General features: G+C 36.7%; 1 protein-coding gene across 1 annotated transcript in view; it reads right to left on the reverse strand.

The window, feature by feature from the left end:
- The window catches only part of ROR2 (receptor tyrosine kinase like orphan receptor 2), a 152,357-nt gene that overhangs the window by 40,960 nt on the left and 95,272 nt on the right, over window positions 1-16,125 (reverse strand). Inside the window, exon 2 of the mRNA XM_062018116.1 lies at window positions 3,536-3,613. Coding sequence (XP_061874100.1) covers window positions 3,536-3,608 — 73 coding nt within the window. The 5' untranslated portion in view covers window positions 3,609-3,613. The remainder of the gene's footprint in view (window positions 1-3,535; window positions 3,614-16,125) is intronic.

Genomic DNA, 16,125 nt, shown 5'->3' on the forward strand with positions numbered 1-16,125 from the left:
CGAAAGTTGCTGAAATTCAAAACATTTCTTTCAAGAGGTGTGTAAAGTAACATTTTGCTGTAAGTACAAGAGTTTATGGGTCGTGGATCATAATGTCACACATTACTAGGTGCTGGTAATCCAGTAAAATGACTATTTCCACAAGTAAATCTGGACTGGAAATACACTGAGAAATAACATTCTAATAGAGACAGAAGATTGAAGTCTAAGACTCATGATTTCTTACATAGTCCATTTTCCTATATACAAAGCTATTTTCCCAGTTCTCCACACCTCTGATTTGCTTAATCACAATATGAAGACGAGTGATCCATAACATACTGGTACCAGGTTAGGAAATGCAAGGTGTGCTGGCAGTTCTCCCAAACTACAGCGTTACATACTGCCACGTAATATCTCCAGATAAACTCATGCAGAAACCACAGTTATGGGAGAGGCTTGAGGCATCACATCTCTTGAAACAACCCAACTGACTCAGTGTCTCAGCTACTACAGGATGCCTTTACACATGCGTTTCTTTAACTATTAACGTGTATTGCTGTAACATTCTCAACCACCAGATATCATTTATGATGTAAGATTTCGCTGACAGATAATGTACGCAAGAGTTGGCATTATACTCTTTAATACCTTCCCTAGGCCTGTTTTAAGAGTACAAGACTGTGAGCAGTAAGCCTTTCTGTGACGATGCACCAACAGTCCTCAGTACCAAAGAAAAACATGTTTTCAGCTTATGCCACAATTTTTGCATTTATGTGTTGTTAATAGGTACGTTCCTTTTCTCCTCTGGGTTTCAGAAAGGAAAGATCCCTGTTGGCTTTCTCTTGGCTAACCCTCTGCTGTAGTGAGAGAGAGAACATACTCCACTCTTTCCTCAGCAACACCAGCAGCAAAAGCCGAGTGTGGAAAGCTAGATAGAGAGCAGCTAAGACCTGGCAGGTAGTGAGCCTGTTTCCAGAGAGCAGCATAGAGTGGTGACTCTTCTGCTTCTGGCACAGGGGAAAGAGACTTTTTTTCAGGAACCAGGGGAGGTTTGTTATAGTGTTTGTCACAAAACAGAAAGACATTAAGAGATGCTCAGCTGAAATCAAGATTAGGAAAAGGATCATCTTTGCAAAGTCTCATTGAACTGGGAGATTTTCTTTCAAATCTTTTACTTTTATTACAAAGCAAACCTAACTGCTTCTACAGCAAAAGCTCACTGTTCTGTTCTGCAGAAGAACACTATTCAGAGTCAGTACTATTATAGTGGTTATCTCACTTATAGGAAATAGGAAAATAAATTATCCACAAAACCCTAGCTGAGTCATGGTTAGCTTCACTTGTTAGAGAAGACTTGCAACTTTTAAAAAGTGCACGTTGTGAATAACACGTTGTTTATTTTTTTTTTCTGTGGAACCAGAATCATTCTTCAAGATTTCTGGAGGATTTTGAGAAGAGGGTGACCAATTCAGTACTTCTACAGTCGTTTTAACTTTGTGCACTAGTAAAGCCTGTTTGCTATTATTTTCAAGCCTGATGTCAGTCTAGTGTACAATCAGAAAAAAAGAATGGAGATCTTAAATAGACCAGAAAAACTAACGTTTCTCAAGGAAGTTAAGAAATTCAACATGCTGGAAGAAGCTGAAGGACTCTTACTACCAGTCTCAACAGTATGCACAAACTCTGGAGCAGAAGTGTCCAACAGTTTTTTTGAAACAAAACCTGCTACTTTGCTATAATGCAGAAACATATGGGTTAGCATCTGAAACAAAGAAATAAAATTTCAACCAAGGAATTTTTTGCTTATTTTTAGAGTTTTGTAGCCACAAAAATAAAAAGGGAGCAAAAGGAGGTATTTCCAGACCAGGCATCCTGGAAACTAGAAACTGATTCTATACCAATGAGTCATATAAGAACAAGGGTCTCTTTTTTTTTTTTTTTCAGAAGGAAATACAAAATCCTTATGATGTAGAAACGTTTGAGATGTGATTAATTACTTCCTTAGACAGGTACTGCCTGTGGCCCTAAAAAAAAGGGAAATAACTGCAACTTCTTTCTTAGCAAGAATTTAACCAAGTAATGTGACATCAAAAAACACATTTTCTTTTATGTCTGTAGCCTCAAAAGCTCAGACATAACAAAAGAGTAAAATGGGACCAACTTGCCAAGTAAACAAGTCTGTCAGAAGCTGTTAAAGATTAAACATAGAACTTTATCCATCAAAACTAGTGAGTACGTGAGTGTGTAGCGAATATAACTGTAGTATACAGTACTGATGACAGGAATGACTGTTACCAAAATTTATGTCCATAACAGAGGACAAAGTTTAATCCTCTCAAATAACTTGGGAGCTTCAGGAAGTAGAAAAAGTTGAGGGGTGCACCAAATTTTCCTCCCAAATGGGAGGGACACAATCCCACACTGATTATCAGTTGAACTGTGGTTAGTTATGCAAACATAAACAAATACATTTTATCCAATTTAGGATAGAAGTTAATGGAGGAGTTCAGGGGAAAAAAAAAAAAAAAGGCTTCTAATAAGCATAGTCAAGGTAAGAAAATTGTTATTCAGATGAAGCCCAAAAAGTCTTACATGACGTTGAATATCTATAAGAACAAAGACTATATTCCAAGGTACTCTCAAAATTTCTGTTTCTCTTAATGAGAAGCTCCAAGAACATCTGACCATCTGACCACCTCAGAGCTTCATAGCCTTCAAAACATGCTCATCTTACTAAAAATGCTATTGGTATAGCCAAAACCAGTCTGAGTTCTTCATGCTAAAAAGATTATCTGTCAGTTTTTCTAAGCATAATGGTTGACTTCACTACAACAATACATCCATATTCTAAGCGTAAGGGTTGACTTTACTACAACAATACATCCATATAAAGAAAAAAATCCATACAAGTGAGAAGACAGGGTAGAACACTGAAAAATATCCTTCTCTAGGAAGTTGTCCCAGATTGTAATTGCAGTCTCAATTTGCAGTAAATATATGCATTTTCAGATTCAAGAACAGCAGTTCCATCTATAGTTTAAGTGATCATAAAAATTTATACTAACAAGTTACTAGACATTCTGTCATTACAGTCCATTTCAAAGTATAGTCATTAATAATCAGAGCTACTTAAAAAGTAAGCATTCTTCTGTTGCCATGAGCTAGACCTAATTATCTCAAATGAAACGTACTTAGAGATAACAATACTTAAGATTAATCTATAGATGCCAGTGAGGCATTGTACAAAATTAAATCATTTTCATGGCACTAACATGACACAAATATGCTAGGAAGGTAATAAGAGCCCTCTGTGTTTGGGTCAAACATCCAATCCCTCAGTGTGGGGTGACTGGAACATGCTTAAAAATTAATTTTTATAGACTTCTGTAACCTTGTTATCCCCACTTGGAATGAGAAGTATTGTCACACAAGGCTGCCTTTCTTACAGATTTGTATTCAGAGGTAAATCACGTGAACTTATAATAACAGGATTTTGCTGGTTCTTTCTAAAATATGCTTATATTTGGGTAGGTGGGAAGAATACTAATTTTACCTTTAGGTGTTGGGATTGGTCTCTCCAGTCCATCTGCATGACCTAAGGGGTCATTTGAATCTGGAATTTCCATTTCACCTAAGAAGAAAAAAAAAGACTTTGTTAAATTGAGTTTCTGGGTTAATCTTTCTCTTAAACAGCATTGTGAATTCCACAGACTCATTCGGTCCAGATAGTGGTTCCAGAGTAGCACACTAGAAACGTCTACTAACAAGGTCAGGATTTATCCATCACAGATTGGAACACTTTACAGTAATTGGCAAATACAGGCAGCATCAAAACTGCTTTCTAGTTCTTACCAGAATGTAATTCATACAGTTTTAAAAAGAACAGAAACTTTTCCTGAAAGTAGTGCTGGCCCTGCAAATTAAGCAGTACCCCAGTTTCATTGACAATCTCTGCTACAAATTGGTATAAAATTTCTTTTGAAGTTACATTACAGTAATTCAGATTCTATTTCCAGAGGTCAGACTCATCATCTCTACTAAATTTCTTAACCTTTTCTCAGCAACAAAATCTCCAAGAAATGAATGCAATAACCACTAGCCAAGTATTTCAAAGACTGATAAAAGATACAGACCTCTTTCTGTGTGCCCTCCTTGTTCATATCTAACATATATCAGAACAAGCTAAAACAATATTTAGCCAGCATTTGCTGCAGCTAGCAGACAGTACCTTACATGTTCCTTTGCTTTTGCAGGCCTTAAAAAACCTTGACCATTATAAAATAGCGTCCACCTGTCTGCTCTCCCTTTTGAAAGTACGATGCTGTGAGGAACAGACCTGAACTTACAAATCAGTAAAGCTATAGGGATGTTTTTACTAAAACAACTTTTCCAAATTACATCTCCTATATTTTTATTTACTTTCAGTCACACAAATTCCTTATCATCTTGGCATACCACAAAGACAGCAGGCAAACCTAAGGCCATCAAAATCTAAAGTGAAAGATATGGGTTTTGTTGTAGATTTGCTAGGGGTGTCCATGGTAATGTTTTGGGTAAAATAAAACTGATTGCAAGTCACAATAATGAAACACAATTGACCCCATCCCTATCTTTCACCACATTATAAAAAAAGAAAATAACCAAGACAGTGGTTATTTTTTTTCCTCTTTATGTTTTTTATCCATTACTTGTAACTGAAGTTTTAGCTAATTTGACTTAAATACTACCAGGTGAAACACAGAATTCAGAGACATGCTATACCTCAGGCTGGGTCCTGAAAGCATTTGTGTTGCCACCTTATCACTACGTCTTCATGTCCCACTGCTTGAGATTCCTAGCCTGGTAGAACTGCTGTCAGTAGCTCCCTGTGAATTGTGCGCTTATTCCCAGACTCCTCCCTCAATCAGACGATGATGACAGCAATCCTGTACCCCTAGCAAGACATTCTTTCAAATTGGAACAGCTAAAGTTTGGGCAGACATCACCTGCTGCCACTTTCATCACTGGCCAATGGAAATGACATAGTCCTCATCTGCAGACTGAAGAAATTGTAACAGGTGGCCAAGGTGGTAGCATCTACATTGCCATTGTAAATCCTGCTCCACTGTGACTTCACACCCTTGAGGACGTGATGCAGGCTCAGTGCCTGATTTTCAACTGTACAGACGTTTTGTTTCTTTGTTTGATTCAGAGTGAATGCTGGATAGGGATATTCTGTCAAAATTTCAGCAGAGATACATGACATCTAATTTTTACCAAGAAGCAGCAAAACAAATTCTCCTTTTTTTTTTTTTTTATTGTGCTTGACCTGCTCCATGTTGTATGGGATTATAAAACATGACAGCAACATCTACCAGACACAGAGAAAATAAATCCTCAAACATCTGCACTTACCTTGTCCTGGTGATCATAACCCACCAGTATTCAAAGGATGGAACATTATTGTAAAATTCATCTTAGTGATGCTTGGTTGCTTATCCCTTAGATCTCTAGGCTTCAAACTGCCCAAGATCCAGTTGGCATTTTTGCCTTAACAGCCAAAAGATTTTCAGCTTTAAAATAGTTGTTTAAATTTCTTCAGTATTTTTTTAGGATTCATCAACAGGAAAAAAACATTGAAAGCTCACATAAATCAACAGTTCCTCCTTCCCAGAATCCTACCTCTCAATCTTTTTAAAGTTTTTCAAAACAAAGATGAAAAGAAACAAAAGCATTTGCTGATCTGAATAGTTGTATTCTGTATGTTTATGTCTGGAAAATACATTAATCTCCAGATGCGCTTTGCTAGAGAACAATTATGAACCATGGGCACTACCCACCAGTAACGTCTCCATAATCAAGTAAAGTTATAATTGAAAATTCTTTCTGTACTTTGTAAATTGCAAATACAAAACAGATCTGTCCCTTAAACTTGCATTTCTGAAAGAAATGTGTCTTTTCCGTGATATGCAAAATGTAACTTCAACCACATTTATTATAAATTCCAAGTTTTGACTGTAAAGTTTATTTACCATGACTGAGAACCCACAAAAAAGGTTATTATAAACATAAAAAAATTAAGGTTTTTTTACACCATGCTTTTGGATCAGATGACCAACACATCACTACAATCACTTTTCCTCTTGAGTTAGAGTTTAAAAATTGCACAGTCACAAACTTAAAGGAAAGAGTATTCCTATTGAATATTATTCTCAGTGCTTTCTGATTTTACATTAATACTTTAGAACATTTTCCCTGCTAGGAGTAAATCTATGATATCTTCTTCAATTGATACTAATAATTGTTTTCTTCAATTCCTCTCACTGTAGTGCAGATTCACCCCTGATTTCTGCACTTTTATTTTTCCTTGAAGACCCCTACACAACTATTCTCCTGTCTACATTCAATTTTTAATTTATGTCACTTTTCCCACTTTTGTTATTCATTATTTCAGTAAGGTTATTCTGTTTTGCTTTTCTTCTTTCTGTGTCTTTTCCTAGCAGCATGTTTACACTTTTTTTTCCACTGCCCAAAGGGAAGAAAAATCAACAAGGTAATTTTAGGTGTTCAATTTTCAGTCAGTCTTGATGAGTAAGCAGCTACTGCTAGAAAAGATATAATTGTACATTTAACTGAATATAAATCTAAACATTTCAGTTTTTATTTTAATGCAACAAGGAAATTAGATAGTCACATCTTTTTTTTTTTCTGTTACAAACAGAGCATTTTCATAAAATGACAAGAACAAGGTAGACTTTCAAAACAGAAAACTAGTACAACAACAGCAACCTACAAAACAATTGTTAGTATAAATTGGTAAGAAGATAAATGCTCAATATTTGAACCTTACATGTGACGTTATCAACTGACACTGGCAAGTAGTGCTCTAACTAGCATGATACTACATAAATATATAGCTAATTGAAGACAAATTAATCATTATAGCAACTCGATGAACATTTCCACAGCAGGCTGGACAACTGTGCAGATATGCACACGAAAAGAGCTGCCCAGGCTTGTGAAGTCCAAGCCTGAGAGACTTCTTGGCAGAGACCTTTGAGTGGCCCAGATGTTACTAGAACAGAAACAGCTAAAGGCTACACATCCTATCAAACTCTCTAAAGAAAATGAAGTAGACAGGAAATGGGACTAAAGACGGACTGAGAATAATGGAGGCAAATGGAAAGATGTCTACATATGAAAGCTTATTCTTAACACAATTTTTTTCAGAACTGACTACAGACTACCAAGGATAAAAATCTTGTATTCAGAATAGTTCAGTCAAAATCTAGTTCCTTTCTCATAATTGGTAAGAAAAGCAAATCCAGTAATGAGTAGTACCCATTACAGGGTACTTCCAGGAAATGAATAAAAAACTGAAAGCATTATTATGATGCTATGTAAATCTATGACTTGCTCTCATATACTGAACATTGCATGCTATTGAGAGCCTCTTGTCTTGAAAAGGGTACTGAAGAGTTGGAAGCATTTCACAGAAAAGCAGTAATGATAATTAAGGTTATAAGTCAGGTTTCATACAGCTGCTAGGATTTGTTACTCTGGGAAGGAAATAGCAGAAGTCAGTAACAGTAAATGTTTATGGAATCAAGTTAAAGAGGATGGACCAATCTCTCAGTAAAAAAAAAAAAAAGTCAATATGAGGAGAAAAACAGCCAAAAAAAAGAGAAAAAAAGTAAGCTTTCTCAAACAAGATGTAGTCAGGCTGTGGAAGAGTTCACATGGGCTACAGGTGAGAAAGGGCAAATTCAATACATTCAAGAATAATCCTATATAGGCAAAGAAGTCCCTGAGTTCAAAAGATCTGCTAGGTAAATACCCAGCATAATGTAGTATATGTACACCAGGCCTCTTCTTACATTTTTATTTCAGTATCTCTGTTTTGCTTACCATCAGGGCCAAGACACAGAGTTGCCATGTATTTCTCATCTGCTCCAGTATGGTTACTCTCGTATTTTTCACTTGCTTCTGTTCTCTACTCAGATTTTAAATGTATCATGGCTTATTTCTAAACACCCACGTCTTCAATTTACATTTGCAGGGACAATGTCAGGTAGAAAATATCATCAGTATCTGTCTTCCTTGCCCACTGCATGACCAGACAACTTCAACATAAACAGAATTCAGTCTGAATGCAACTGCCAGTACAGTACAAGGCACATGCCAGATGTGCCACACGTCAGTCCCTTCAGGAATACCCTTCTTTTCAAGGTATTCTTACCAATCAAGTAAAATGCACATGGCTCTAAATAGTACCTCTTTTAAACTACTCACCCATACAAAAATGATTTTTTAACTTTTCAGGGGAATAAAAGAAGCTATATCAAATGAAGGAAAAGCCAAAAGAGAAATTATATTTAAAGGCAGTGTGTCGTATTTCTTATGTACAAAATACAGTCAGGGTTTTTTTTTTTTCTTATTGTAGCAAATTGCAGCAAGGAAACAAGCACTATAGAAAATCCTTTTCCAAATGGAATAGAAATAATTGTTGCCTCTTATGTCAATTCCCTTCTGAAAATATGAGGAAGACTTGTTTACCAACAAGGTTAGGCAGAGGTAGCCCTACTGCTCAGTTTTGAGCACCAATGACCAAAAAAACACACAAGAAAACATGCTTTATTATTGAGATAGGAATGCCCTTTCCGATGTTCAAAAAAGAAATTGTCCAGCTGATCACATTGTCAACTCACAAGGCCTACATCATTCAACACAGAAGACCTAAATTTTTCCCTCTGAAATGGTTATGACTTCACAGATCATTCATTACTTGGGAGGTATTTGTAATAAACAGATTTCAACGCTCATGGCCATAAGCAGACATCAAAATAATGCACTAATCTTCATCAAAAAGCTAGTCAAAAAGAGGTAGTTATCATAACTGATACCAGGGATAAACCAAGGCCTCAGCCTCACAGAGGAAGAGAATAACAAAGTCAAGTATTTTCAACCAAAGTGGGACTGAGTAATTTACAGTTAAGGGCTGGCTGATGCAAAGCCATGCAATGTTAATAACTATCTTTCAGTTCTGGCAGAGAGTAGATGAGATCTTAAAAGATAGAAATTGCACAAATAGTTCTTATTATTCATTAAAAAGGGTAAAAAGGAGTGCCAGAGAATTATAGACCCATCGGCTTAACTTCAATTCCTGGAAAAAGAATGGAACAAAGAGGTTATTTTTAAGCATTTACAATAAAGCACAGGGATGAGTAATAACTGATATCGAAGCCAACATTGACTTGGCTTACATGGATTAGAATTGAACATAAGTCAACAATCTCAAGCTATTGCAAACAAGACAAACATCATACCAGGGCACATAAAACAGTGGTAATCCTTCCAGCCTAGTCAATGCTAGTACAGTCCTGGAGTGCTCTCTTCAGTTTTTTGTGTTCTGTTTCAAGATGGATGTGAGTAAAACTGAACAACCAGTCAATGCTAGTACAGTCCTGGAGTGTTCTCTTCAGTTTTTTGTGTTCTGTTTCAAGATGGATGTGTGTAAAACTGAACAACTACCAACAGTGCCACAAGAATGGCCTACAAAACACAGCTAACAAAAAATGACTACTCTGACTGCTTCGTCTGGAGGAGATTAGGCATGGACTGAGAGATAGCATTTTTTTCAAACACACAGGTCTCAGTGAATGAAATTTTCAACTGTGGCAGATTAGGCAAGCATCTATTGCATATGATACTGCACAGACCCAGCTACTGATTCTTCTCCGAGGGTGAAACAAGACCTCTTATGATCTTTTCTCATCTCAGGATTCTATGAGAAAAACAACCATCCTTCTACCACTGTATGTTGAGTTCCAAAACTTAAAAATAAATTCTTCAACACTAACAATTGCACATAGCTACAATTAGGGAAACTGCAAATTTTTGGTCAGCCATTCCTTCTACTCATCAATAAACCTGCTTCTGGAGCTGAAACTATTTTCAGATTCAAACAGCAATATCCAGCCTTTGCTTCCTGCTCCTGTAGCCTTTGACTCAGGGTCTAACTTTCTTCCAATAACATAAAAACTTCCAAACCTTCTCTCTTCAGCCTAATACCCTCTAATGTTCTGTTCTTTTCTTCATAAAACTTTGTTGACCTTCTGTCAATTACTAACCTCTGGAGCTCTAAACAAAGGGCTCACTGTACGCTTTGATTCAGCTGCCAATCTGATTACTTTAGCTGGGGGAGGCTGGCTGCTTGGGTTGCTGAATCAGAGCCTTTCATTGAAATTTCTCTTTTCTAACATCTGCAGCCCCTGGCAACCAGTTGCAGAGTGGGCTTGGCAGACCTGTAAAGGGTGATGAATGGTCTACAAAAGATGCAGTTTGCAGCATAAAATTAGTGCACCTCTTTCATAGTGATGTCAGATTAGAACCTCCTCAGCACAGGCTGCTTAACTGCTGCAGCTTCACACAAAAATGGGTGAAGGTGGGGTAAAGAATTTGTACTTTTTGTTGCAGTTGCTCTGTTCGTACAAGTGGGAAGTCTGAAAGACTCTTCTATCAGCTCGCAAAGCCTGCTATTCAGAGGATATTATGTTAACTAGTTAACTTTCTTCTTTAGCCTTCCAAAATTCTTTAAAATTACTTCCTACTAAATTCTTAGTAATAAAAAGCTCTCACTACGAGACCATTAGAAAAGGAGTAAGCTTTTCTAAGCCTGCTCTGGTGTAGTGTCAAATTTACTTTAAATTTACATTTAAAGTAAAACTAACACTAGACTACAAGTCACAGAACCTTCGGAGTGCTGGTAGAAAACACAGACAAGAAGCCTTTTACAAGAGCCACGGTTAAGCTATATAGAATAAATTTCCACAGTTTATAAGCATTCCTTATTGGAGCAAATTTCTTGCTGCATTAGTGTGAATTTCACTCTCTTTAGATTTTTTTTTTTCCTATTCTACCTGGTATCTATATTAAAAAGTCTTGAATTCAGTATCAGGAAAAACATTCTGTTGCAAAACATAGGAACTTCACCAGACAACAAAGTCAGACTTGAGGTTTATGATCTGTAGCAATGAAAAGAGCTTCATTACTTGTTTTGGATAGAAAATATATAATTGATTTACAAACATTAGAAACAAACACAAATGTTAAATCACCTTCATTATGCATGGTGAGACCACATTTTTCATACACGTCTTCATGATGCATCCCAGGATGCCATTGGCCTTCTTGGCCAGGAGAGCACATTACTGGCTCATGTTTACTTTATTATCAATCAGATCTTCCTTATTTAAGACCACAATCCTTATTAACCTGCCACTAAATCATTCTAAAGGACAACAAAAGAAAGCCGTTGGCCATCAGTACATAACTTCAGAGAATGAATGATTCTTGATTCCCAATGAAAAGGAATCTCCCAAACAGGAAAAATGTATATTGAAGATGCAGTTTATCTTCTTAGTCATCAGCCAGACACCTCACCAAATACTATGAAGTCAGTGTGAAATGAACTAAGTCAGATTAAGTCTTTTAAAATATTATTATCAATGATTCAAATGGAGATCTCAAGGAATACTTTGATTTATTTAAATGCCTTATACTGTTAATGCATATTTACATTAACCAAACAGCTGCAATTTTCAACTGCACTGTCAGTCATTCCCCTTTCATTGTACAACCCTCATAATTGAGTTTATCCATTAAGTAACTTAAATTCTTTCTCCTGCAACTCAGATTTGCCACTTAAGACAAGAATTCAGAATTGTTAGTAAGATGATTTCATTCACATAGGAATCCTTATTAGCAACTGGCACAGCATTACAGTAAAACAGCACTCCATGGCAAAGATGGTACTCATTTTAAGACCCCATTTTCAATGCAGAACCAAGTTCTGAACGTGATAAACTTTTGATTACAAATTATTCTATCTATTCATAGTAAAAATACTTTTTTTATAAAGTTACAATAAAGTCCAGCTCCTCTTGTTTCACAACAGTGCATGGAGATCATTAAATAGGAACCCAGTCTACATAGAGGAATATCCAAATCCTATTTTCAACTCTTAGGACTTCCTGCAAAGTCCTCGCCAAGTCACCTTAGGCCAGATTGCTAAAAATATTTGATGCCAAAAGATGCAGACAGATGTCTACCAGGCTTTTCAAAAGCATTTGGGCACCCAAATCTCACCTTTGCAGTAAATACCCCTTAATCTTTTGTACCTTTTGTGCCCAGGGGGTGAGAAGGGGAAAGGTTAGCTCACTGATGTGGTTCCCAGTGCAGCTGCAAGAGTGAGTGAATACAAGGAAAGGAGCAGCACGGAAGCAAGAAGCTGGGGCAGAGAAAAGACAGGAGGGAATGTTTTAATGACTGATTTACGTCAGTTTCAACTGGTGATGGAATTCCAGACTTATCCATACACACTACACACACTCTAATCTGCAGAGGGCTAGCATTGCTCCTAGCAAAGAAAGGCAAAGAAATAAAGCATTATTTGGAAACAAATTAAGGTGCAATCATGCTAATAAAATGGTCCTGAATGTTTAATACATAAGAATGAATTCCACAGTATTTACAGTGTAAAATACTTGAGGCTTTTAAAACCACAAATGCATTTCAATACCATTTCTAATTTGGCAACAATGGAACTAGGTCTACTAGCTATAACAAGCATAGTTTTTCTGTACAACTATATTTTGAGCAGTCCAACTCAATATACTGAGCATAAAAAAGACTTGAAACATAAAAAAACCACAAGTCGTTCTGGATTTCACAACAAATGGTCTTTGTTGGTAATGCATGATGCTGAAAAAAAGTTAAAAAAAAAAAAGTAAAGTAATTGTGGGTACATTCCAAAGCTCTTCACCACCTCTTCTGTAAAATCACAGTTTAAACACAACCAATAGAGGCTGTGAACACACCTGCAGTAGCTCAAAGAACACCAAGCAACACGGTAATTATCCATGGCATTATTACATGATTGATTATTTTACTGCTTCGGGCTGTGAAAACAAAATAGTCTCAACCAAAAGGTTGAAAATAGTCATGATTTATGAGTATAACACTCCATCAACTGGGATAAACAACTATTTTCACAGTCCTCTTTTTTTCTGAAAAATAATTTAGAATCCAAAAATGCCAGTCCTGTCTGCAGCCTTAGGCTCAAATCTTGAAGACTGCAATTCAGAAAAACACTCCCAGTCAGACAGAGGTTTGAAAATGGGCTTATTTCTAAGTACACTCTTAAATGCTTTCCTATATTTGAAACAAAATAACAACATTAATCTCCCCTAGTCTAGGTGGTAATATAAAAACAGCCTAGATCCAACTGAGTGTAACAAAATATGGTGGAGGCTGCTATTTTACCTATCCTAATGGTTATTCTAACTGGGTTGACAAGTACAGGTAGTTGAACTACTGTAAAAAAAAAAAAAAAAGCTTCCTATAGTCTGTTTAGTTTTCACTCACTAATAAAATACTCTTTGTATTTCAAAAGAAGGAACTGTAGCACCAGTCTTGGAAGATTAGAGTGGTTACAGCCAGCCACTCTGCTCTCCGGAAAAGAGTGAGAGTAAATAGCATGTCTATACTATTACACATTAAAGTAACACTTTAATGCTTGAAAAGAGATGGGATATTATTTCCTTAAACTCTTCTCAAAAACAATAATAAAGAAAGAATAGAGTCCTGAGGTGGAAAACAGAGTAAGTAGAGTGCTTCCAGATGTGGATACATGCTGTTTTCAGTGGGTGGACAACGAAAAAAGAAAAGAAAATCTGGCCAGTCTCACTGACATTAGTGAACACAGTTGCTTCCAAATGACAAAACAATGCACAGGAGGCCCTTTCTGTAACATCTGTCCATATGCAAAGCAAGGAGCAGCTTTCCTAACCCAGCAGTGTAGGCTCAAAACACTTTGCAGTTTCTACCCAACTGCGACAGACTTCCTCCAGACAGGCAAAGATTTCTTTGAGCTCCCAACATCCTATCCTCAATATCCAGTTTAATAATTGTAACAGATGCTAATCATAGGATCAGTCAACGATTTTATTATGTTTTTATTTCATCAGCAATTTTTAAGGCTGCCATTTTAATGAGCTCTGAAAGCAACACTTGAGTAGTGTACTTTCAAAGTTGCATCTTCCCACTGAGAAGCTCTGAATCCTGCATGTAGAAAATCCTGTTTTGCAAACTCTATACTTTCCTACATTTACGTTCCTGTGATGGCAGGATTGACATAGTTCACTACATGGGCCAGTTTTGCTTCTACACCATCAAAAATAGCGTGGCTGTAAAACACCTGTTTTCAGGATATATAAGGAAGAAACAACACATACAATCTAATTTTAGATTGCAAGGTTAACTCATGGTGTTCAGCCAAGAACTCATTCTCACTTAGATATCAAACAAATCTTGTCTAACAGCTGAGATTTCATAGATGTATTTTTAAAAAAGCAAAGAAAGATGCCATTGGGTCACTATACCATGTCCTCTATCACTCCTGTAGCCCCCCCACTAGCAAAACCTGACCCAGACAAAACCGCTACAGAGTGATAGCCTCTTATTTATAACAAATATAACAAAAAGCTCACATCTGTGAGTAAACTACTGAACTTATAATCACAGATAAGAAGGGAACAAGCTGTGTGGAACCTGCAGCATCTACTGCTGGAAAATTGATTGGTTCCATCCTGAAGTGCAAAGCACACAAAAGCCAACAGCTACTTGAACATGCTGGCCTCCGTTCTTAAAACTACTGAGCCATATGCAGATCCTTTAGTTTTGGGATTGAAAAAAGGTTGTCTTTAAAGGAAGAAGAATGCTTTTCATAATGAGAATTAAAATTGAGACATACTTGTACTCTGTTTTCATGCATTTTATTATGATTCAACATTTCAAAATATACATAGCAGGTATTCTGCTCAGATCCAAATGTTACTTTTATATTTAATACATTCTCTTGCAACCACTGTTTGCTTAACCAAAGTGGACAGCTGTGGTTTTCATTATCCTTAAGCAAACATTTGAACAGGTATTACTTACTTGTGTTACACTTTACCATAAAGTTTTGCTAGCAAAAGCCAACTGTGCCAATCTAAACGTCCTCACATCTGAACTTTTTGTAACAAGCATGAGCAGTCGCCAAATAAATTTTTCCAAGTGTATAAGCACTTGCCTTTCTTTCATTTTACTTACAAGCAACTTTAAAACTGCTTTAGCTTCAAAGTATAGAAGAAGACCATAATGTCCAGTAAGAGGAGAGGATGGTAGGACCAGAATATATTTGTATGCACAGCAATCAAAGCAGCCATTATAGCATTAACAATTAGCATGATTTTAGGTACTTGAAGGAATCTAAGACTTTAGTCAATCATGAAGCTTCCATGGAAATGTCCAATGTTGTGTGAGGTACATGGAAACAACATATGCTCAGTTGGCACTTAGTGCACAACAGAAAGACAGAAACCGCGAAGATTAACAGGTAACTTTTTAATTGCAAGTGCTCTTATTTATTCTCAATGCTGCACGTATTCTAAAATACCAACTGGTTTTCCTTTAGTTTTAAAAAAGAAGCAGAATCAAATATTTCCATCCTAGTTTGTACATGCAGTCAAACTACTTTCCCTGCACTATGAGAATTTCCCAGGTTTGGCTGGTACAGAGCCCATCAGATAATTATCATCTTGTTCTGCACTATTGCACAGGCTATGATCTGTGGTATTTGGCACAGCACCATATTCAGAGAGAGAACTGCCAGAAATGGAGAAGACAGCGGTTTGAGCTTAGCATGAATGGATCAAGAGCTCAATTAAGATTGAAAGGAACCAAGCTGCAGGTGTGACAGCGTCATGATCAGTCAAAGCAGAGTGGAGAATGGAAACTCACAACAGTACAAGACAGCTAGATGCCAAGAGGACTTCAAAACTGACTGCACTTCTTATTAGTTGTCTGACCATTCTGCTGACCACACCAGTCAACATTAACATAGGCAAACAGTTTGTTTGTCATCAAAAGTATAGGTTTTCTGTTATGAAGTAAGCACAGTTCTTTGAGTTTTACCTGACAAAGCTTCACATCAATAGAAATAGTTATCTGATGGCTGCTGGAAGGCTCAGCTTCATTTTTAGTAAATACCATTTATATGACAAAAAGACTACCATGAAAATTCACAACCATTAGCTATCTTTGCCAGCAGTCAGAGAGACG

This window comes from Colius striatus, chromosome Z (assembly GCF_028858725.1).
Source record: "Colius striatus isolate bColStr4 chromosome Z, bColStr4.1.hap1, whole genome shotgun sequence".
NCBI classification, from domain to species: Eukaryota; Metazoa; Chordata; class Aves; order Coliiformes; family Coliidae; genus Colius; species Colius striatus.